Genomic DNA, 23,551 nt, shown 5'->3' with positions numbered 1-23,551 from the left:
ACTTCTCTCACATACACTCACTAACTCTATCACATGCTGTCACTCTCACACAATCTCACACTCTCACTCTCACACATACTCACATTCTCTCACATACTTTCTCAGTTTCTCACACACTCGCACACTCACATTCACTTACTCTCTCATAAGCTCACTCACTCACAAAAACTCACTCACTCTCTCTTGCACACGCTCTCACACACAATCTCACAAACACTCTCTCTCTCACGCACTCTCACTCTCTCACACACTCTCACACACACCCAATCTCACACACTCTCTCACTTGCATGCACTCACTTACTCTCTTATACACTCACTCGCTCTCTCTTACACACATACTCTCTCTCTCACACACACGGTCTCTCACACACAATCTCACAAGTACTCCCTCAGTCTCTTTCACACACATTCACTCACTCTCACACACTCTCCCAAACTTCTCAAATTTCTCTTTCCAACACTGCCTCTTTGCCCTTTTTAATACCTTGGTGAACCTATAATGCCCCTTTTCTATTACTTTTATGTCCTTTCTATTTGAGGGTCCTAAAAACTACACAGTCCACATCTTGCTATGATCTTTAACAACCGGCACTTATGCTCATTCACTGTTGGGCCTGGGAAGTTTGGAAATGTTCTCATTGAGTTTGGGATGGCTGTGATGGTAGTAAGACATGCTTCCCCTTAGCTCTGCCTAACCCTCCAGCTGCCCCGGGCCTCATTGTTGCTACAACCACTGCTCCTCCTGGCTTCCCCAGCCTGATCAGTCACCTTGATGCTTATAATCATTTAGTGGGCCAGTACTTGTGCAGGAGGGTGAGAGCGTGGTCAAGTGTGGACTACATCATCCAGAATGCACCATAACTGTCAGAAAATGGCCATGCCGACTTGGGTTCTCGCTCTATTAATCCTTTATATTACAGAACTTTGTCCCAGAGCGGAACACGCACTGCACGTTACCTGCAAACACATTGAGATGGGTAGGTGCCATTTGAGAGATGGGACAGTGCTGCCCAAGCCCGGGCCCCTCAATGACATGGGCCCCAGTAATTAGCGCTGTGTGCACCCGCCATCTCCCAGGCCTGGTCAGGGCTAGGGGGTGAGATTAAAGTAAACTTAAGTGAGCTGCTGCAGTGTGTGTTGTAGTTAGTACATACAGCAGTCAAAGTCCCAATGAATGCAAGAGGTGGGTTCTGTGTCTTGTGACAGAGGCACCAATAAAGCAACTGGATGGTGTAGATGTTATCCAAATTCACTTTTATGATAAACTGGGTCATTAATATTTGGCCAACCTGCTGGTTTTAGTGGACTAAAGGTAGACATTTGCCATTTTATTGACTCAAAGTGGAATATATAGAAAGGACAGAACATACAAATTGTGCCCTTACTACCTAGATTTCAATTGTCAGCTTTGTAAAGAAAATTAAAAGGTTCTGTCAGATTTTGTGATAACTACAATACTCATATCTGACCTAGTCATTGCTCAACAGAAGTGTGCTTCCTGTCAATTTATGTGAAGAAAATGAAACTGACAGTGGAGTCTACACCCAGACCATCCTCCAACTGAACATAGGAACAGGAGGAGGGCATTTAGCACCCTGAGCCTATTCCACCATTCAATAAGATACATATAATTCTATATACCCACTTCTGCCCATCTCTTAATACCTTTGGATAAGGTATAAAATCTATCAATCTCAGTTTTAAAATTAATAATTATCTAGCATTAATTGCTGGCTGCTGAGGAGAGTTCCCACTTCCACCACTCTTTGTTGAAGTGTTTCCTAATTTTATTCCTGAAGTGTCTGGCTCTAATTTTTAGACAATGCCCACTACTCCTAGACTCCCCAACCAGTGGAAATAGTTTATATCTACCCAATTGTTCTACTTAATGTCTTGAAAAATTTGAACAGATTATACCTTAACTTTATAAATTCCAGGGAGTACAACACTAGTTTGTGTAATCTCCCCTCGTAATTTAACCCTTGTGGGCCAGGGCTCATTGTGATAAATCTTACACTGCCTCCAAAGCCAACTCATCCTTCCTAAGGTTAATGCCCAGAACTGCTGACAGTGCTCCAGGTGTGGTCTAACCAGGGTCTTGCGTGGTTGAAGCATAACTTCTACTCCCTTGTATTCTAATCCTCAAGATATAAAGGCCAGCATTCCATCAACCTTACTGATTAGTTTCTGTACCTGTTTTTGACATTTTAATGATCTAAGTAGGCATTGCTGAAGTAGGAAATAAAGAGACCTAAAGCAATTACCATGGGAATGAGGGGAGGACTGATTAATGTTCAGAGAATGTGAATTCATTAATTAAAAAAGCAGTATTTTTTTTTGTTTTGTTTGCCAGGTACTATGCCATCTGTTGTCAACCACTGGTTTATAGGAACAAAATGACACCCTTGTGTGTTACTTTAATGCTTGGGGGCTGTTGGATTATCCCATCATTCATTTCATTCCTACCTATCATGCAAGGCTGGAACATCATTGGAATACAGGAATTGGTAAGTCCTTTTCAACCCAAATAAAATTAAATCATGATAGGGATATATGTTATATACCAGTGTGTCATGGAAAATGGTAAATGCTATGATAATGCTGTAGAATTGTTCCAAAGTCCTTAAATATGTTGTCGTCTCCCAAATCTACACCCATCTTTCCATTTTGAATTCTTCCAACCAGGTTTCTGCTCCTGCAACACTACTGACATGGTTTTTATCAAAGAAACAAATGATGTCCTTCACGACAGTGCCTATGGTAAACTATCTGTCCTCACCCTTCTTGACCTGTCTGCAGCTATTGGCACAGTTAGTCACACCATCCTCCTCAAACGCCTCACCTCCCTCGTTCAGTTGGGTGGGGCTGCCCTTGCCGGACTTAATTCTTACCTATCCAATCATAGTCATAAAATCACCTGCACTGGCTTCGCTTCCCACTGCCACACTGTGACCTCTGGAGTCCCCCAAGGTTCTATCCTTGACCCCCTCCTATTTCTCATCTACATGCTACCGCTCAGTGACATCATCTAAAAGCACAGGCTGGGACTTTCTCAGAAGCAGGGAAGTCCCGATGTTAGGATCAAATATGGGACCGCAGTGACAACTTATTGCAGGCCGGCCGTCCAATAAGGCAAACGGGCAGCCGCCCTACTCTGTGCAGTTTTGGTAGCAAGGATGACATCTTGAGCCGTCCACACAAGGGAGGAAGGCAATTTATTTTTCTGCCAGGGCCAAGCAGGAAGGCTCTATTTAGAGCACAATCCCCTCCAGTGGCAGCATTGGGCTGGCGGAGGTGACCATTGTCATCAGCTCTCTCCTTGGGCCTTGGAGTCTCCAGCTCTGATGGCTCCCCCTGGAGGCTACGGAGTGGGGTGAGGGAGGGGGGGGCACCTCCATGCAGCCGGTGGCCTCTCCATGTGGTGGGTGGGGGGAGGGGAGAGCTCCGACAAAATGCTGGTGGCTTGGGAAGGTGGCCCTCAATTGGGCCTTCAATCCCCATCCAGATGTGGTCCCCTGCCATTTTACCGGCCCCTTTCCCTGCCTCCTAGCCCAGCACCTAGTAAGGTCTCATCCATAGTATCAGGTTCCACATGTATGTTGACAACACTCAGCTTTGCCTCATTACTGAGACCCCATCCACAATCTCCAAGTTGTCAGATTACTTGTCCGCAGTCCAATTGCAGATGAGCAGAAATTTTCCACAACTAAATATTGGGAAGATCAAAACCATTGAGGGAAATGTTTGTTCATGTAATGCTGCTTCAAAGTGACATCATGCAGACTTGCATTGACTCCTCAGGGGCAGACTGTGATGCAGGCCGCTACCTATGTGGTCCACACAACGTTAGTCAATGAAATCAATTGGAAACCCATGAGAGTTTCAACATAAAGAAACCAGCAAACTAAATGTCTCTCTCATTGAACGGACTTTTCCGTTTCGGAGACTAAATCCAGTGGTGGAAATGAAAGTCAGAATGACTTCCGCTGGAGAGTGGGGCGGCTGAACATGTGCAACCTTGTGACTGGGTGGGCAGGAAGTCACCCGCCCCACTGTTATGTCTGGGTGCCATATTCAAAAGGCACCCAGACAGCCATTCAGTCACTGTGCCAGGATTCCAGGAAAGAAAATGGCGAGGGGAAGGCAGCAACCTCCAGCCCCAGAGCTCAGCAATGCCCTCCTGGGGATTTTCCCCCAGGCAGTCGAGGAAAGGTGGGAGATCCTCTTTCCAAGGGATGGGAGCAAGAGGCCCTCCCATATGACTATAGCGGCCTGCGAGGAGGTCGCCAGGGTGGTCAGCGTCTATGGGGTCCAAAGGAGGATTGCCTTTCAGTGTAGGAAACGGAAGAATGATCTCATCCGCTCTGCTAGGGTAAGTGAACCACTCACTCCAAATTCACCTCAGCACTGATCTTGTTTTATTTCTTCATGGGACGTAGGCGTTGGTGGCTAGGCCAGCACTTTTGTTTCCCATCCCTAATTGCCCTTGAGAAGGTGGTGGTGAGCTGCCTTCTTGAACCGCTGCCTCCTTGAATCGCTGCTGTCCATGAGATGTAAGTACGCCCACAGTGCTGTTAGGGAGGGGTACCAGGATTGTGACCCAGTGACAGTGAAGAGACAGCGATGCAGTTCCAAGTCAGGATGGGGTGAGGCTTGGAGAGGAACTTGTAGGTGGTGGTGTTCCCATACATCTGTTGCCCATTTCCTTCTAGGTGGTAGCGGTCATAGGTTTGGGAGGTGCTGTCGAAGGGGCCTTGGTGAGTTACTGCAGTGCATCTTGTAGATGGTACACACTGCTGCTACTGTGCATGGTGGTGGAGGGAGTGAATGTTGGAGATGGTGGACGTGGTGCCAATTGAGTGGGCTGCTTTGCCCTGGACAGTGTTGAGCTTCTTGAGTGTTGTTGGAGCTACACTCATCCAGGCAAGTGGAGAGTATTCCATCACACTCATGACTTGTGACTTGTAGATAGTGGACAGGCACTGGGGAGTCAAGAGGTGAGTTACTTGCCACAGAATGAACAGCCTCTGACCTGCTCTTTCATCCAATGTGTTCACACTCAATCCACCTGTCTTTATCCAGGAGAAGATAGCCCACAGCAGGAGGGAGAGAGAGAAGACGGGAGGTGGAGCTGAGGAACCTCACCCTATTTGAGCAGCAGGCTGCAGAGCTGGCAGGGGAGGGTGCAGACAACGCCTGTGTCAATGGTAAAGTCAGCCTCTCCCAGTGACCCTGTAAGGAAGCATCCATTATACAGAGAACTTCAGAAAATGACTATGAGTGATTTGTGTAATGTTTGAGCCAACCCAGGCAGTCACTCATTCTTTCTTTTCTCCATTCCAGGTACGTGCAGGAAGAGGGGGAGGCCAGCACATCCACAGAAGAAAACCCCAGGCCCCAGGCCATCTTGGAGGAGGAAGAAGATGCTTTCACACCTGGAGAGCTTCACAGCATTCACCAGTGCAAAGACACACACATCGGTGGGTCATAGCTTTAGAGTAGTCTCAGGGCCACTCACTGGTTGTCACTTCATGGACACGTGTCCACAGCAGGTGGAGGCAGTGGCAGCCGAGGTCTCTGGCACTTGAAGGACTGCTGGAGAACAAGCCCCTGCAAAGTCCAAGTCAGATTATGAGCCTTTCCAATCGGCCCTTGGACATATACTTGCAATGCAAAGAGATGCAGGGGAACATCAGGCACAGCCGTTAGAGGCTGTCAACACAGGGGGACGAGAGATGGAGGAGCCCATCGTGTTCTCCCTGATGTCATGGCGAGCGCATCAAAGTCTCCATGGGAAGGGCAGTGGCCACCTTGGAGACCCAGGTCCAGCGGAATGCAGGGTTTCTGTCAGATTTGTGCTCAGACATGCACACAACCACTCTAGCCATGAGTGTGTTTCAGCAGTAGCTCAGCAAGAAGAGAACAGGGCATCTTGACTTTCCTCTAGGTGTCCCTTCCTCTCAAGCAGTCAGGGAGGAGCACTTGGGCACCCAAAGGGAGGAGGAGTGTCTGCCGGACATCCTGGAGCCATCCACCCCGGACACTCCGAGGGTATCCTGCCACTCCAAACCCCCTCTGCCTGTGACCCCATCAACTCCGGCTGGTCAGACCCAGAGCAGGGGACCCTGAGCAGGCAGGGACCCTCCAGGCCTTGGACCTCCAGAGAGCGCCTGGCAAAGCCATCAGAGACAACAAGGCATAGCAGTCAGCAGGCTGTCTCCATAACTGCTGCGGATGTTGGGGATGCACTCAGGCTTAGTGGCAGGGTAAGAAAAATGTAAAGTTTGGAATGCACACTGGGGGCATGAGTGTACAATCATTGTATATAGTCTTGGCACTTGTAAATATTTGTTTACTTACACTGTTTGGAAGTGTCCTGGATTCCATCTTGCTGCTAGTTATTTTAATTTCACATGCACTCCACTTCTAGATGAAGACACCCGGGAGGACCAAGAATGGGTGTTCCTCCCATTCCTACATGCCTGCACATGGAGATATTGCTCTTTGACAAGGGTGTGCAAGAAGCCTCCCTCTCATACTATCCCGCTTGCCTCGAGACTCTATGGAGAGCTTTGCCTTGGCATCATAGAAAGACCAGCCACATGGGCCCTTGTCAGGCATGACTATTCACCCGGGAGGATGGAGGTTTGAAGTCGCAAGTTGGCTGTCATTCACCAGCCATGCCCCTTGTATGCATCCGCCTTCCTCTCTCCCTTCATCCCTACTCTGACTGCAGCTGATGGTAAATGGTGCAGAATGAACAGCAGCTCAACACCTTGCTGGGATCTCGATGTTATGAGAACCCGCTGACCCGGACCTGCTGCCATCTGGGCTCCACCATAGAGTGAGGATCTCAGCTGACCATAGCTCTCATACAGTTTCCCTTTAGTCAGCCAATTGCGCTGACCTTGAGCTCCACACACCTGAGAAGACCCTCCTCCTACCTTGATGTATCGCATTTTGACATTGAGGACTTTGCCCTGCTGCTGCAGAGATGGTGTGCATCTCCTACCAAACCCATTCCACCTTATACCCTCCCCCTGTCACCTACCAACTTTCTCCCATCAACATTGACCCACCCAATCTTATCTTTACGTTCCCCTCTGTCACCCTTGAACCTCCCCCTGTTACACTGGACCCTATCACAATCCACCTCCATATGCCTTCCCTCCCCTCGGAGCCCACACCCGTTAATGTGCCCATGCCCACCCTGCCCAGACCCATTATCCATGCCACCTTTCTTGTCCCCCTCCATGACCCTCCTGATGACACCTACACCCGTCAAACACACAACCTGACATTCCTACCACATCCCCCCTTTCCCCTCTCACTGTCACTGTTCCCCCCCAGAGTTCTCCCCCCAGGACCCCACGGTCAACTCAACTGACCCCGCCCTCTGAAAGACTCTTTCCCTCCCCCTTCCCCATACACTCCAAACACCTTCCAGCCTTCCACCCCACTTTGAGCCTTCCACCTGCTTTGCACCTTTCACCCACATTGAGCCTTCCAGCCTTCCACCGCCCCTCATACCTTTATTCCACCCTTTGTGCCTTCCACTCCCCCTTCCAAACTTCCAACCCCCTTCCCATGTGTACCATCTCCTGCATTGGCATCTCCCGGTACCCACGAACAATCTTCGAGAATGGTGAAGGCAAGGTCAAGTGCCTGGTAAGTCCAGGAATTCTCCCTCACCGGGTGCACGCCGCTCATGTAGACCCGTGAAACAGAACATTCTAACTTCCCGCTGGCGGGGCAGAAAATTTGAAGGTGGAACAAGATTCCGGACTGTTGGAATTTTCATGAGGATTCATGAGATGCAAAAGGAGTTCCTGAAGTACATCAGTGGGAAAGTCAACCTGCCATTAACCTGCCATGAACGTCGAGAGAACAAGATTCCAAACTAATTTCCCGACGTTGGGAAACTGATTTTTTGACTCTCGCCAAATCTTGCCCGCCATGAGTTCCACCACTGGTGGGAGGGGAAGAGTCTGCACCTTGTCTCTGGTCCCCACCACAAACTTAATTCAGCAGTCACTGACTCCATCCCTCTCCCTGGCAACTGTCTGCGACTGAACCAGGCTGTTCACAGCCTTGGTATCATACCTGACCCTGAAATGAGCAACTATTTCCACCTCGGTATCATTGCCCAATTCTTTCCCTCCCTCAGCTCATCTGCTGCTGAAACCCTCATCAATGCCTCTATTACTTCTAGACTTGACTATTTCAGTGCTCTTCTAGCAGGTCCCCCAGCTCCCGCCAACAAAAACTTAAGCTCATCCAAAGCATTGCTGCCTGTATTCTAAACTGCATCAAGTTTTGATCATCTATTACCCCTGTGCTTGCTGATCTATATTGGCTCCTGATCTGGCAATGTCTTGATTTTAAAATTGTGGCTTTCTTTTCAAATCCCCCCAATGGCTACCCTTTCCTATGTCTGTAACTTCCTCCAGATTTACAACCCCCGGTATCTCTGGGCTCCTCCAATTCTGGCATCTTGAGTCCCTGATTTTAATTACTCTGCCATTGGTACCTGTGCCTTCAGCTGTTTGGATGCTAAGCTCTAGATTTCTTTCTTTGAACCTCTTTGTCTCTCTACACCTGTTTCTTCCTTTAGGATGTTGCATAATGTCTGTCTCTTTGACCAAGCTTTTGATCATCTTCCCTAATATTCCCTTAAAAATTTGTTTGACATTGCTCCTGTGAAACATTGTGATATTTCAATACTTACAAGGCACTATTTAAATGCAAGTTGTTGTTTTTTGCTTTCGCATATAATATTGCAACACTTGTACTACAGCAAGTTACACTGTAGCAGTTGGGGTTCAAAATAGTACCTGTTGTGGCACAACTCTGGATTCTAGCTCACTCCTCACAAGCTGCATCTATGACCACAATCTGATTCTTTTAACATCAAACTCTCTCTCTGGAGTAATGTTGCTCTAAGAGTGACATTTCACCAATGCTGGCGTATCACTGTAAATAAAACATTGCTGAACTACTCTTAGTCACTTTGGCCTGAATTTTTGCTCTCGAGCTGGGACAATGCCTGACAGTTCTCTTGACAGCTCCAATGAGTTTGACAGTTTCAATGAATTTATGCACTTTGTACACACATTCTGGTCTAATTTTAACAATTCCAAGAGGTACTTTACCTCTCCCAAAGCTGTCTCAGGACCATATCCAAAAGGGACCATTACCTCTCCAAAAAGATATTCTATCTCTCCAAAGAACTCCGGTATTCCCATCAGGTCTAAAAGTGCAGAAGTCATATTTTGGACATCCTAGTAACAAAAATCAGATCTGACTGAGGCCGCTGCATTTTAACATGTACAGTTGCCTCCATGAACCATGAATGTGCTATTTAGAACCCACTCCCTTCCCCTCCATCCCCAGTGAAAATGGCAGTGGCCGGGTTTGGAAGCAGGACTTCCAGATTTGTGCCTCCACAGCTATTTTCACTAAGACAGGGAACCTCTCTTGTGTGAAAATTTAGGCCTTTGTTTCTGTTGACTGTACTTGCTGACCATAACTCCACAAAGTGATGTACAAATGCTGAATGAGCATTTCTCTGACTACAAATGCAACTAAATTAGGAGGTATCAGCCAAGTGGCCTGCATCAAAGAGTTAAGGAATAAGTGCAAAAGCAGTATTGCAGTTTTGCAAGACAATAAGGAACTAAGTTACTGAAGACGGGAGACAACCTAACTGAAGGTTGCAGTGGAGTAAGAAAGGAGAAAGAGTGAGTGAGAGAGAGAGTGAGTGAGTAAGAGAGAGAGAGAGAGAGAGAAGACCACATAAAGATTAGTGATGAGCAAAAAAAGAGGCAATTTGCATATATGCAAGACCTGGTTGTCTATTATTCTGCCTTCTGCCATTGCCACTGCCATGGTTCCTTGCTTCATGCCTGGGTCTGTTGTAGACTAAATTGATGCCATGATCAGTCAGCAACTTCATTATTCTTGTATCAAGCAACTACCAGGATGGTAGAGATGAACTAAATGGACCATGGTTTTATTTCTTCTAGAAATTCCTATTCCTATGAACCCTGTGGATTCTTACTGACTGTCACTCAGGACCTGAGCTCCACCATCCCCTTCTGTTTCCCTCTGCTCAGCTTGGGTCAGTGAGTTGACTATCAATGAGATTGACACATCTGCCTCATAAATGTTTTTGTGCCAGTTTATAAGAATGTTTAATGCAGGAGAACCTAACAGTCAGCCAAAAAGACAATGGCATGGCATAAAGGCAGAGAAGATGAAGTTGCAATTTCTCAGGACCTGATCTTCAAAGTTTTACGGGTAATATCACCACCTCTTTTACTTATGTTCTCCTATTCCACTTGGCACATACTGCAAGATTTCACCTACTTTTATCAACAACCAACCTGAAACACCTCACATTCTGGATGGAAGTCCATTGAGCTAATGGGAGATGATGACGTCAGGGATATATTGCTGGTACCAGATTAGTGACTGAATACCTACACTGTTACCATGGTAACCTTGTGAAGCACCACACAGCCACGAGCTTCCATCTGCTTCTCCCTTTCCTTAATCACAAGTGGGTAATGTTCCTGCAAATCTACCATGGCTGTGTGTGGAGGGAGGGGGCACAAGGTGAAAGAAACAAAGGAAGATATGGATGAGGAGAACAAACAAGAGACACAACTAGTTTCTTGTGAGGTTTGATGATGTGAGGAAAATGGGGAGAATGATGATTGAGGAGAAGATGAATTCCTGAAGAAATCTCCCACTCATGTTACTCTGGCTCACCCCTTTGAGCCCATGCACTGGGCACTCTAGCGCATCAATTCAATTATTTTCACGGGGGGGAAATAAGATACTGCTTGTGACAAGGTGGTGATTCACGGCGCATAAAGAGCTGGAGGAGTGGGGAGTGGATGAGGATGTGTTACCTTCCCAGTGGAGGCTTGAGTTGGAACTTTCAGTTTCGGCAGGGTGCGTAAAACTGCTGGATTAGATCTGCTGTCCATTATGCACCTTAAACTGGAGTTTCTGCTAGGTTGCTTTTTTTCAGTGCAATTCACCCAAAATTGGCTAAATTATCACAAAAGATAGAGGAATTTAATGGACAAATTATGTCCAGCAAAAAACAATCTTCTGCGACCTTTTGTGCTAGTTTAAAAAAACATTGCAATCGAAGATGACCACATCCACAAAACTCCCATGTCCCAGACTGAATTAATCACCAGGGCTAGTTTCCATGAATTGCACCAGTTTGTGGGCCTTCGAGGAGGCTCTTAAAATTAAACTGTTTATTTTAGGCACAAGGACACTAACAGGCATGTTTTATTTCAAGTTACTGACTGTATACCAATATATCTAATAAGTGGTTCTGTATAGCTTTTGCAAAGTCATTTTCAGTTATTTAAAATTGGACTACTTATCGGTGACAGACTAGACATTTTGGTAAAAAATAGTTAATTTTTATGATAAACCTATCTTTTGCACTTCTAATAAAGCAGCATCAGGTTAACACACTTAAATAAATCATGTTATATTTTTAGGTGCAATTTTGTTTAAAATTATGGCCAGAATTTTTACCTCGTCAGGTGGGTGCTCACCTGAACCGAATGAACGTAAAATGATGCGCGGTGACGCTGGGCGAGCGTCCCGACATCATCGCGCGCTCACGCGATATTTCGGTTGGTGGCATGCATGGCAGTCGGCAGCGCGTCCGCTGACAATTAACAGGCCTATTAAGGCCATTAAAGTCCCAATTAAATGTAATTTTTCACTGCCCGTACAGCCTCAGGGTTGGCGGGCAGGCGAAAAGGCCAAGCGGCCTTTGCATTTTTTAGGAAACCTCATCTACAGGCAGGATGAGGTTTCCAACAGCTATTAAAAATAAAATAAAAATTTTAACTTTTCATTAATATCATATGACAGTCACATGAGGGGACATGTTTTGTAACATTTTTAATATCTTTATTTTTATTTCTTAAAATCTTCATCTCCCTGAGGCAGCTCTGTGCCTCAGGGAGCTTTTCCTGTGCGCGCCCGTGCGCATGTGCAAAGCTCCCCGCTTGCCCTCCTCCCCCCCACCCTTCCAACACAGGCAGCGCTGAGCGCTGCAGCACGCGATTTATGCTGGGCGGGCCTTAACTGGCTGGCCAGCGTGAAATCGTGGTCTGGCCCTGATTGCAGGCGGTGGTCAGCTTCCCAACCGCTCCTGCCTGGCCTGCCGAACCTGCCCAACAAGGGCAAAATCCTGGCCTATATTTTAAAACACTGCCTGATTGTGCTGGTTCAAGGCAGATTCGATGATAAGTAAATGGAAATGAGCAGAAACTTGTGTAAAATATCCTTCTGAGCCCAAATTGCCAATTGTGCCCAAAATGGAAACTCTTCACCCTGTCTGATTTTCTTTTCCATTAATTGGGCAACCAGCCCAAGAACGGGAGCTTTATGCCTCTGCTGAAGTTGAACGCTCTGCCCTACATCTCTCATTTGTGACAAAAATAGGGAAGCTTTTTACTTTGATGCAGACATCAATGTATGATTTGGCAACTTCACTGGAGTTTTTAGCAGACCCCCTACCTAGAAGCAGCCATGGACCAATTGGTATCTCCATGGAAACACAGACTGCAGATTTGCCGGTATAGAGAGAGGATAGACAGCACTCTGCATACTGTTTTCTTGACCATGGTGGCTATAATGCTTGTGGCTTTCACAATCCGATAGATGCCATTACATCAACCATGTGCTGCTGACCTAAAGTTCCCCTGCAAGTCACACACCATCTTGACTTAGAAATAGATCGCTGTTCCTTCATTGTTGCTGAGTCAAAATCATGCAACTCCCTACCTAACAGCGCCCTGAGTTCAAGAAGGCCACTCACTACCACATTCTCAAGGGCCGTTAGAGCTGGGTAATAAATGCTGCCCTTGCTAGCAATACCCACATCCCATGAACAAAATTAAAAATAAAACATCCAGGGTCCAGCAGAATGGAGCTGGTCAGAGTCAACCTTCTAACACAGCCATCTCTCCAAATAGTTGCACATGCCAGGTCTCTGGTGTTTTCTCTCAGAGGCCATGCCAGTGGAAGTTCAGAGGTGACTCTGAACAAGCTCCAGGGATGCAAACAGAGTAGCTCCCTGTCAAAGGTAAGCTACCAGGAGAGGAAGGCCACCTGAGTCCCATGACTCTCTTGTAGCATATAAACAGCTAACCACCTCCTAAAATACTAGTCCTCAGGTTGTACTTAGAAGCACTAGAGAAGGTGAAAGAAAAGCATGTTTATTCATGCAGGGAGTTAGCTAAGAATAGGTTTGCTTCTGTACATGTTAGACTTTGTGGTAATAAAATACAAAGTGCACTTATTTATGTTTTGTTATTCAGAGAGATCAGGGGCATATAGGAAATAGTGCGCTTATTTGATGCTGACCCATTCAATAAGGCAATGACTATTGTCATGGTTATTAGGAGAAAAGGTGTCATCATGTTCTAGGATGAGGTCTGGATTGAAGGATTGTCCTTTATTTGAAAGTGGTGAGGCACTGTTGTCAAAGAAGTGTTAAACAGAAGAGACACCTTCAGGGATATGATGTGCTCTGATACACTTTTCAGCACTCACTGAGGGGTCCTCTAATTCAGATCATCATAATGCTCTCCTCCATGTACTTTTGCACTCCCCCAACTCCCAAAACTCTTGTTTCTCTTACTCAAGCCTCCTGTGCATCCCTCTCCCCTTGTCCCACAATTGGTGCTTACACTTTCAGTTGCTTAAGCCCTGGACTTGCTCTCCATCTGCCTCTCCATTTATCTTACTCCTTTAAGACCCTCCTTAAAATCCACCTCTTCAATCAAGCTTTTAGTCACCCCTCGTAATATCTCCCTTTTAGCTTGGTATTCAGTTTTTCCCTTGGTACCCTTTTTAAAATTGTATTTATTCAACCGGACGTCAAGCCAAAATCCTCTGAGCTTTGAAACTATATTCACTTTGTCAGTGACATATTCCCATTGCTCGTCATCTTCTTTGCATGGTTGGAAGCAGGTCTTTGCTACAATGTTATGTTTGTGTTTTTCCCTAATATAGTTTACCAGCACATCTGCAGTCTGGTCCAAGAACAGGCTGAATGTTGCCATCAGTCAGATATTTATGACTTTAGTTATACATTCCCATGCTGGATTCTTCGATTTTTTTTTAACGTTTCATTTCCCAGAAATCAAGTGCTTCAGAAGTGTGAAAGGATTTGCAGGTTTATTAAGATAAGATGTTGCTTTGCCATTGCTGCTAACAAATTCTGCCTCTCAGAATTAACATGTAATAATGCCACTTGCTTCCACAATTTAATTAACTTTTCTTAAAAATGGCAATAAGGCATGCTTTTCTCCTATTTCTTAACATCGGATAAATGTCTGTCTTCAAAGTTATTAGGTCCAAACCACAAGCAGTTGAACTTTGGTTAAGTGCCGATTCCAAGATAAGGCTGACATAAACAACTTATATTTATTTATTTTCTTCTCTTTCATAATACTCTGAAGGAGTTCTCTTAATTCTGGGGATGCTTTCATTGGTGCTGGGCCTCTTCATTGACCCAAGTGATTATTCTTCACCTCTTACTAGTATATTTAAAAATAAAGCTTAAGCAAAAATAAAAAGTGTTCCTTCACTTGTAAGGTTAGGTGTTCCTGTTCCTAGTTGCATTGAATTGCGTGAGTATAGCATATAGAGGAAAATCAGACAGGGAAGTGTGCCTCCTGTATTTCCCAATACTCACTGTACCCTTGCGCTCTATAACAGCTATGTGCGGAGATGGGAAAATCTGCCCCAATATTTATGCACTAATTATCATGTTACTGACCTTAAGATAAGGACAAAATTCAAACCTTGTCGTTAGAATAATTTAATTATATCTTTAAGGAACAGTTTCCTTTTTGCATTTTCAACAAAGCTGTACTGTGCCCATGAACTCTGGTGAAATTTTTACAGTTGTTATAATAATGTTCTAAATGTTCTAAAATCGCCAATTCTACCACTAATAATCAGTGAAAATCTGCAATTCCTTGAATAATATTTTGTCAAATGAATGTTGAAATAAATGTAATTATTTAGTTTTAAAATTGATATGCAAAAAATTCAAAGTTTTCCCAAAGTAATATATTTATTTTGATACATTCAATTTTTAAAAAAATGCACAATATAGCAAGGCCTTGTTTTCTTTCTCACTTTGCAGGTAGAAGAAAGAAAATTCAGCAATGACACAGATACAAAATGTATTTTTATGGTGAACAAACCTTATGCCATAACGTGTTCAGTTGTAGCATTTTACATACCTCTTATTTTAATGGTATTGGCATACCAAAGGATATATGTGACAGCCAGAGAGCATGTACGACAGATTGAAATGTTAAAACGTGCGGGAACCTCAACAGACTCTGGGCAACAAGCTGACCATCCAGGCAACCACAGAATGAAGACTGAAACCAAAGCAGCCAAAACCTTGTGCATTATTATGGGATGTTTCTGTCTCTGTTGGGCACCGTTTTTCATCACAAATATCGTGGACCCGTTTATAAACTACTCTGTTCCAGACCAGCTATGGACAGCTTGCCTATGGCTTGGATACATTAATTCAGGGTTGAATCCATTTCTGTACGCTTATTTGAATAAGTCCTTCAGGCGCGCCTTCCTGAGAATTCTGTGTTGCGGTGAACGATACAGGCGATCCTCTTTACTGGGACAGACAATACCATGTTCTACGACAACAATCAATGGATCAGCTCATGTGTTGAGGTAAGTGTTACGCATTAAATTTGCTTTTAAATTAGTCCTAACGTACGTGATCAAACAATTTCAATATTAGTTGAAAGCCCCAGCTTTATAATCTTGGTGGTAATTCTTTAAAGACTAAGTCTGTACTCCTATTTCAATACTCAAAGCTGCTACATTTTAGATGTGATAACATGAATTTTGTGAGCTTTTAATGCATGTTTTGGTTGGCTTCTGAGCAGGCAAATGAGAGAACTTTTCTGCTTTTTTTGTTGGGTGTATTCAAATTAAATATTGATGATGGAAATGCATTACCTGGTATATTTTCCATCTTTACACCTTGACAATACTAGGTAGCAGGGGAACCATTCTCTCCTTGGCATCAGGATTGCTGAAGCAGTGGATGAGGATTTAAAACTTAAACTGCAGCAAGTCAATTGCAGTAAAACAATTAGCAATTGGAAAAAATGGACTCATCGTCTAATACTTTTTCTTTGGACCAGCATTTGTCAGACATGATTTCCCTCCATCCAAGGTGATGGGTTCAGTGAGATTGAAAATACCACTAAGAACCCACCACAATTCTTATCAATAACCTGACCTCAGGAGACCTGTCAAAATAAGGGGGGAATGAGATAGACAAAGCCACTGAACTATCAGGGATTCCTCTAGACCAGGAAATCCAGGACAGTGAGAGTTTGATAAGTGGAATAATATAGCTAAATCTTTAATGGATTAGAGGAATAGGAATGTTTGCATTGATCTCCGGACAGTGCTAGAATGTAGGTATTTTTAAAAGATTTGTACAAGATGGATGTACATTGGTAATTATCTTCTTTAAAGTTCATGCTTCCAAAGTGAGTTTGTGATGAGTCTCTTTAAATGTATTTCACTCCTGCAATCTTCAGTTTTTCATATTTCACAACAATTTAATTCTGGATATGAGTGTGGAATTTCCTTGGATGGGAGATGATGCATTTTAGACAAATTGCCCACTGGGAGTGAGGGCATAAGTTTGGGGCAGAACGCCGAATAACTGCATTTCTGTCCCCTTTAATTTGGCCAGGATTTTACACCTCCATCCCCAGGAGTGGCTGGAAGGCTTGTGGGAGAGGTGTAAAATTGGATGGGATGGTGGAGGGTGCTGTACCCATCAACTTCCCTCCGCCACCTAGATTTTACTAGTGACGTTGTAGGTGGCGGGCATTAGGCAAATTAAGGCCTAGTGGCAGTCTTCCTGTCTGTTGCCCAAGTGGCTCTGTTTCAATTGTGAGCCTTGATATTGAATGTTAGCAGCACTGACCATGGTGACCTACAGCCAAGTGCGCTCTTGTCCTCACCTATATTTTGTACTGAGTTAGTGATCAGTGTAAAATCTGGCTGTTTTAATTTTCTGCTTCATAAGCCCAGCAACACTGGAGTGTCTGTAATATATTTGCCCAACTGAAATCAACAGAATCAGCACAGGTTAAGGATTGAATTTGGGATCTAGTCTGTCTCTATGGGTCATTGCCATTACCAGTCAATACCTTTTTCTACAAAGGCTCTAGCGTTTTCAATTCTCTAATTCCAACAAAAATAATTCACTGGAAGAACTAGAGTAGATGGTTTAGAAATTCATTACGAACCATCTTCAGGGAGGGGGGTGGGCACAACCAAAATGTGCCTGATCCTGGGGGTCCAAGGCTTGCCAAAAGTTGGGCCATGGGCTTCATTGAAATAACTGGATAAAGCTGCTGATGCGTCTAAAGGCTGCTCACCCATTTCAGTCCATCCTGTTTGGGCCACCTGTCTCACTGCAAGCGTGTCACCTGGGATGAAGAAGAAAGGGCTTGAAGGAGAATAGGACATTGGTGACCTGTGACTAACAACCGCTCTTGAGCTGTGAAGCAGCAAGGAGAAGTCCTGCCCCTCCTGGTTCCACATGAAAGCTTTTATTTTTTAAAATACTTTCCTTCTGTTGGTGGCTGCTTATTGTTAGGCCTCATCCATTAAAGGCCTAATGAGTGGAGCAGGTCCAACACCTCAGAGCACCCCGTTTTCAGTAAGGTGTCTTAAAACAGGTGTTAGGCTCCTGGTAAGCGTATGTAGGAAGCCTAATGCCTTTCTTAAGTGGCAGCCTGGGACGCCTGAGAAAACCTCCGACTTAATATTGAGTCATTGAATCAATCTTTAGGGTGTGGGACATAGCAACACCAAATTGGTCCTTCTTACCCCCATTTCCCACCCATTAAATGGGTACAATAAGCTCCAGTTTCTACCTCAATCATCTCAGTAAGGAACTAGCACTGGAAAAGACAGGGTGGGGTCAACAGCTGCCTGTGTTGAAACTTCTGTGATTAACTTCCATGTCCCAACAGCCCACTGACCTTTGTATTTCATGGAGTTTTTGATCATTTCTATCTATTAACCAGCATCTTCACAAGGGCAGTTAGAGACGGGCAACAAATGCTGGCCCTGCTAGTGATGCCCACATCCCATGAACGAGTAAATCTTAACACTAAGCTGCTGGCCAGATATTTATCCAGAAAAATGTTCCTGAACAATGCTACATTCTTCTCAGATGTACAAAAATACTGGATTGGTAGTTCTAGCATTATAGCTGGCTAATTATAAAATCCATGTGGGCTGCCTCCTATATTTTCAAATGAAATTTACTTGTTATAATAATTGGAAATGCTTTTGAGAAGCAGCTTCATACATAAAATAATAAAACAACTGTTTTCCTGCCAATTTTTGGAGCTTGATCATTAATTCCTGTCAATAAAGAGCATATTTAGTGATATTAAGCTTCCAGTGGGCAGCCACATTCAGAGTGTAGGTTGGAGATCGGGCTGTCATGCTGTAGCAACAATTCTTCAACTCATGCTCTTTATGAATGCTAATTTAACCTTTTATTCATTAGTTTTGAAATTATATAACTTTGTGTGGCATTGTTGATATTTAATTGGCGTGATACTTTTATTTCATGCAATATGACATTTGAGGTAAGAGTGATTATTGAGATGAGTGGCGTTGTGATAATTGAGGTGATCATGAGAAGTTAATAGCAAATGTAACCTTCTGCTTTCTTAAAGATGGAGTGACCATTTCACTTTTCAGTTAAATAGCTTTAATCACCAAAAGACCACAAGCTAATTGACTGTCATTTTAAAAGAGTGCAAAAGGCAGCAATAAGACAAACATACGAACCATCAATCATTCTGAGTGGCAGTCATAAATTGGCTTTGTTTCTCACTGTTGCAATCATTTTATTCTAATCCAGAGCAGTATTAATATAGGGACCAGACCTGAACTCTAATTTCATTTTATCACCATGCAGAGATATGTGTAACTCGACCTTCCCAGCTGGATCTCTATCAGGAAGTGTATAATCCCTGCAGAACAGTCAAGAACAACATGACAGATGGTCAACAAGGCACCATTATTTGGAACACTGAATCATAATTCAGGATGGCACAAAGATCTTCTAAATTTGTTATCAATGCCCTTGAATTGTTAGCACTTAGCATTGATAGAAAACTCTTAATCTAAACAAATTTGTAGTACAGACTTCCAGGTCCACAGGCATTTTTTATTTTAATAATATATTCATGTTTTGAAATTTCAAATTATGTGATAGTATCACAGTCTATGTCAACTGAATCAAAAGAAATTTAGCTGTGCCATAGATGGAAAATTCACCTTTTTTATTGATTGAAGTGCAGGTTGCCAACTAACATACTCAACGCTTACTGGGTTTTTTTTTCAACCTTTGTTGTACTTTCAATATTTTTTATTCATATTTATACAATTGTTTATAAGGCATTGTACATGTTGACTAGCTTGTGCTTACCAAGGCGTAATTTAATACAACTTCAACCAATTCGAGTTTGTCATGGAAAAACCGGAAACCTAATTGGTAACTGAATTCAAATTTTAAAACATTAAAAAGCTGAAGAATGAATCATGTACCTTTGGGGACAGACATTCCTGATTTTAACCTTAGGGAAAGTTTATTATCTAGGTGCAAAGGATAGGAAAAGCATATGGACACCTGTCATACTTGTTATCTGTGATTTCTGGGACTCTTGGGGTCTGGCAGTGGGGGTGGTGCATTATGGGGAGTGTGGAAAAGCCAGGCTTGGGCCTGCAATAGACACAGGCCCAACAATAGTAATATTGCAGTCTTGGGCCTGCAATAGACACAGGCCCAACAATATCATGGCATAGAAGTGGGAAACAGTGTTGTCTCCCTTTTGCCTCAGTTTCTGTTGCTGGGATGAGGGGTCATCTTATGAGGAAAGGTTGGCCAGGCTGGGCCTGTATCCAATGGAGTTTAGAAGGTTGAGAGGTGATCTTGTTGAAACATATAAGTTCCTGAGAGCACTTGACAGGATGGATGCTGAGAGGATGTTTCCCCTTTTGGGAAAGACCATAACTAGGGGACACAGTTTCACAAGAAGGGGTCTCCCATTTAAGACAGAGATGAGGAGAATTTTTTTCTCTGAGGGCCATGAGTCTGTGGAACTTTCTTCCCCTTAGAGCGGTAGAGGCAGGGTCATTAAATATTTTTAAGGCAGAAGTAGATAGATTCTCGACTGAAAAGTGAGTCAAATGAGATAGGGAGTAGGCAGGAAAGTAGAGTTGAGGCCACAATCAGGTCAGTCATGATTTTATTGAATGGCGAAGCAGGTTTGAGAGGATGGACGGCTTACTCCTGCTCTTAATTGGCATGTTCATATGTACAGATGTTTGTATGTCTGTAGCCTGAAGGAAGCTACTGATGTAGGACCACCCCATGAAGCTGACATTGGGGTTTGCAAAGTTATGGGGCTGGGGGCTTGATAGTACATTTATTAATAAAGGGACTTACCTTTCTGTTGCCTCATTTGTTACCTTTGTTCCCTCATTCCCTCTGACCCGAGAGGGATGTGTGCAAGTAGTGGGCCCACTTGCTCAGGTAGCCCATATTTGAACTTTCACTAAGCAGAGGTCCAGAAAAATGAGATGGAAGCTGTGGTGGCCTCAACCACTCAGCTCCCCCAGAGAGACTTTTCAAATCAGAAAGTAAAGGGCACAGGAAAACCAGTCTCAATGGCTTTCCACCCTTTTCCCCTCTGCTTAACTGAATGCAGAAAATAAGCAGAGTACAAATCAGCCACATTACCATACCCAGGGTGTCATCAGGACAGGCAAGGTGAAATTCTGATCCACTTGGAGTTGCCATATGCAACTGTGGGCATGGTATTATCCAACATAGTTTTCACACCTGCAACTTTGGCAATGTCGGATTTTAAAAATGCCTGTGTGTTTCTGGTATCCAATGTTGCTATGGTGATGGAGGCATTAAAATTTTAAAATGCTGTGGGCTTGCCTTGTTGCTCCTACAGGCCAATATGGAAACTTGCTTTCCAAAACAAACAACCATTTCCTTTGAACTTCTCTGGGGAGGCACTGTTACATTCTGACCAATCCTACCTTGAGTTTCCTCTGGCAGGTGCCCCAGTTGTGCTTTTATTGGCATGACCCTCAGCCCTATTCATGCAGATACAGCTGAAAATGAGATGTGGTCAAGTGTTCAACTAGTGACAATTGGCTGTTCCTGCTCAGTTCTATCCCTTAAAGGCCTCCCAAGGAAATTCAGCCACCTTGTGCCTAGTGCACATCATCTTTAACATGACACCTGCTTTGTCACATGAAAATATTTTGCAGTTAGTTGGTTCAAATTGTGTATTCATAAAACAACAATAAATCAGTATGGAACAGATATGGAATGCACAAATGAAATATGAAGGAAGTGTTTACATGGAAGAAAATAGCTAATGTTACTATAAAAATTGCATTTTCTGTGTTTAAAATAGTTCCACAATGGTTTTCGTCAGATATCTGTGCTTCTTTGAGAGCCCTTGGGCTTGAGCTCATAGGCATGATAGAGACAACACTGATAGCCGAAGAGACTCAGCAAATGTAATTGTCAGCTAGCACTGAAGCCTACAATTGCCAGCATCCTGCATTCTTCACGCACTGAGAAGACTCCCTTCATGAATCAGTGTGATTCTCTGCAAGGTGTTTTCCCAGAACCCAGAAACTGGGCTATAACAGAATAGAGTCTTAATTACAATTTTGTTTTAACTAAAGATTTCAAAATAATGTGAAACATGAACTTTAGAAATTTTATTTTGACGCAAGTTTGGGCTGAAAATCTTTTTTCTATGTTTTTTTTTATTGGCAAGAGGGAAACACAGAGATAGACAATAGTAGAAAGTCAGAAAGAAACTGAAAGTGAGGCACAGAGAGAAATAGAGATGGACATACCTACATGGAAGAGAGACAGGAGCAGAAAAAAAGAAAAACAGAGATACACTCATGTAGAGGAAAAAGGCAGACAAAAAAACTGTGACAGAAAGACACGTTTTTTCTTATTTTTGTCTTTGAACTATGCAACTGGAGATCAACTATAATTAAGGCAAGTGATTGATACAGGGAAAATTGCCAAGCAGCTACAGGCAAATGATTCAAATCTGAGAGAATTGTGGGAGATTCTTTCCTCACAAGCCCTGTCATTTTCTTTCTTCATCAGGACTTCAATTTTAATAGCCACACATTTGAAATGCCTATGTTTTAGCTTTACCCTTTTGACAATTAAGGGCATTTCTAGTTGGTTACAGTAATAGCAGTGAGTGAGAAATCAACTGGCGCCATTTAAAATGTGGATTAAATTGCTGGTTATAGAAACATGCACCAATGGTGCCATCAGTCAATGGAATGTGAATTGAGAAAGGAGGAACACTGGCAATTTAAAACGGACCACTGATTAAAGGACCACTGTGAGTAAAGAAATTGATGGCGAAAATTGAACTCTAGAGAGAATATCATACATATATATATTAAAGGATATTGTTTGATTACAAAACTATATTGTGATCAGCTTTGTTGTTACAGTGCATCTTCTGACTTACTATAAGCAAGAACACAGAGGTCAACCAATATCTTTCAATTTATAATCTATAATATTTTTAAAGTTTTTGGTATGCTCATCTTCTGGGGCAACAGGAAAGTAACATCATGCTATTTCCATCACATTTAGGTGTAGTATGCTCCACACAATTCCATCATATCCAATACTTATCTTTAAACTGTGAAGTATACTTACCATTAAACTTAACTTTCAGTACTCTTGGCTCTAGATGGCACTACTGCTCTGCCAAGGTCTACTTTCCAGGTCCATTCTTCTAGGTGACCCCATAAGTAAAAGTTTTATTTAAACGTTAATGCTTATAAAACCCATAGACCAGGTAGCAAACTCCCAGAATAATAATGATTATACAGTGGAGGAGTGGAGAAAACCAGCTAGGACCTGATACTGTCATAAAAAGCAGAATTCACCTGTGGCTGCTGCACAGTATTTCTGCCAACAGAGTAGGCCAGCTTATTTTCGGGGTGCGTGGACTTTGTTCTCTTCTGTTGGCTGTCATGTTTCCTCCATAATAATTCCTAGTATCATATCATGATTTGAGCGTCAGCCATGGCAGAATTTTTCGCTCGGTGGGCGGGCGCACACCTGACATGCTCGAACGTAAAATAGTGCGCGATGACGTCGGGTGAGCGTCCCAACGTCATCGCGCACTCATACGATATTTCGCTCGGCAGGTGCGCGCTGGTGCCGGAGCTGCACCCGTCATTAATTAAGAGGCCAGTTAAGGCCATTAGAAAGTCAATCGATGCCAATTATTCATCGCCCATGTGATTTCGTACTCATCGTACGGGCAAAACGGATAGGTGGCCAGTCGATGATTTCAAAAACCTCATCCATGGGCGGGATAAAAAAG

General features: G+C 43.6%; 1 protein-coding gene across 1 annotated transcript in view; it reads left to right on the top strand.

Moving 5' to 3' along the window:
* htr4 (5-hydroxytryptamine receptor 4) overlaps positions 1-23,551 on the top strand; it is a 214,032-nt gene that overhangs the window by 74,246 nt on the left and 116,235 nt on the right. The window contains exons 6-7 of the mRNA XM_078549685.1: positions 2,356-2,509; positions 15,205-15,764. Of these exons, the coding sequence (XP_078405811.1) occupies positions 2,356-2,509; positions 15,205-15,764 (714 nt within the window). The remainder of the gene's footprint in view (positions 1-2,355; positions 2,510-15,204; positions 15,765-23,551) is intronic.

Source organism: Cetorhinus maximus, chromosome 10 (assembly GCF_964194155.1).
Source record: "Cetorhinus maximus chromosome 10, sCetMax3.hap1.1, whole genome shotgun sequence".
NCBI classification, from domain to species: domain Eukaryota; kingdom Metazoa; phylum Chordata; class Chondrichthyes; order Lamniformes; family Cetorhinidae; genus Cetorhinus; species Cetorhinus maximus.
The sequence above is the reverse complement of the archived record's forward strand: the minus strand, read 5'-3'. Positions and strand labels throughout refer to the sequence as shown.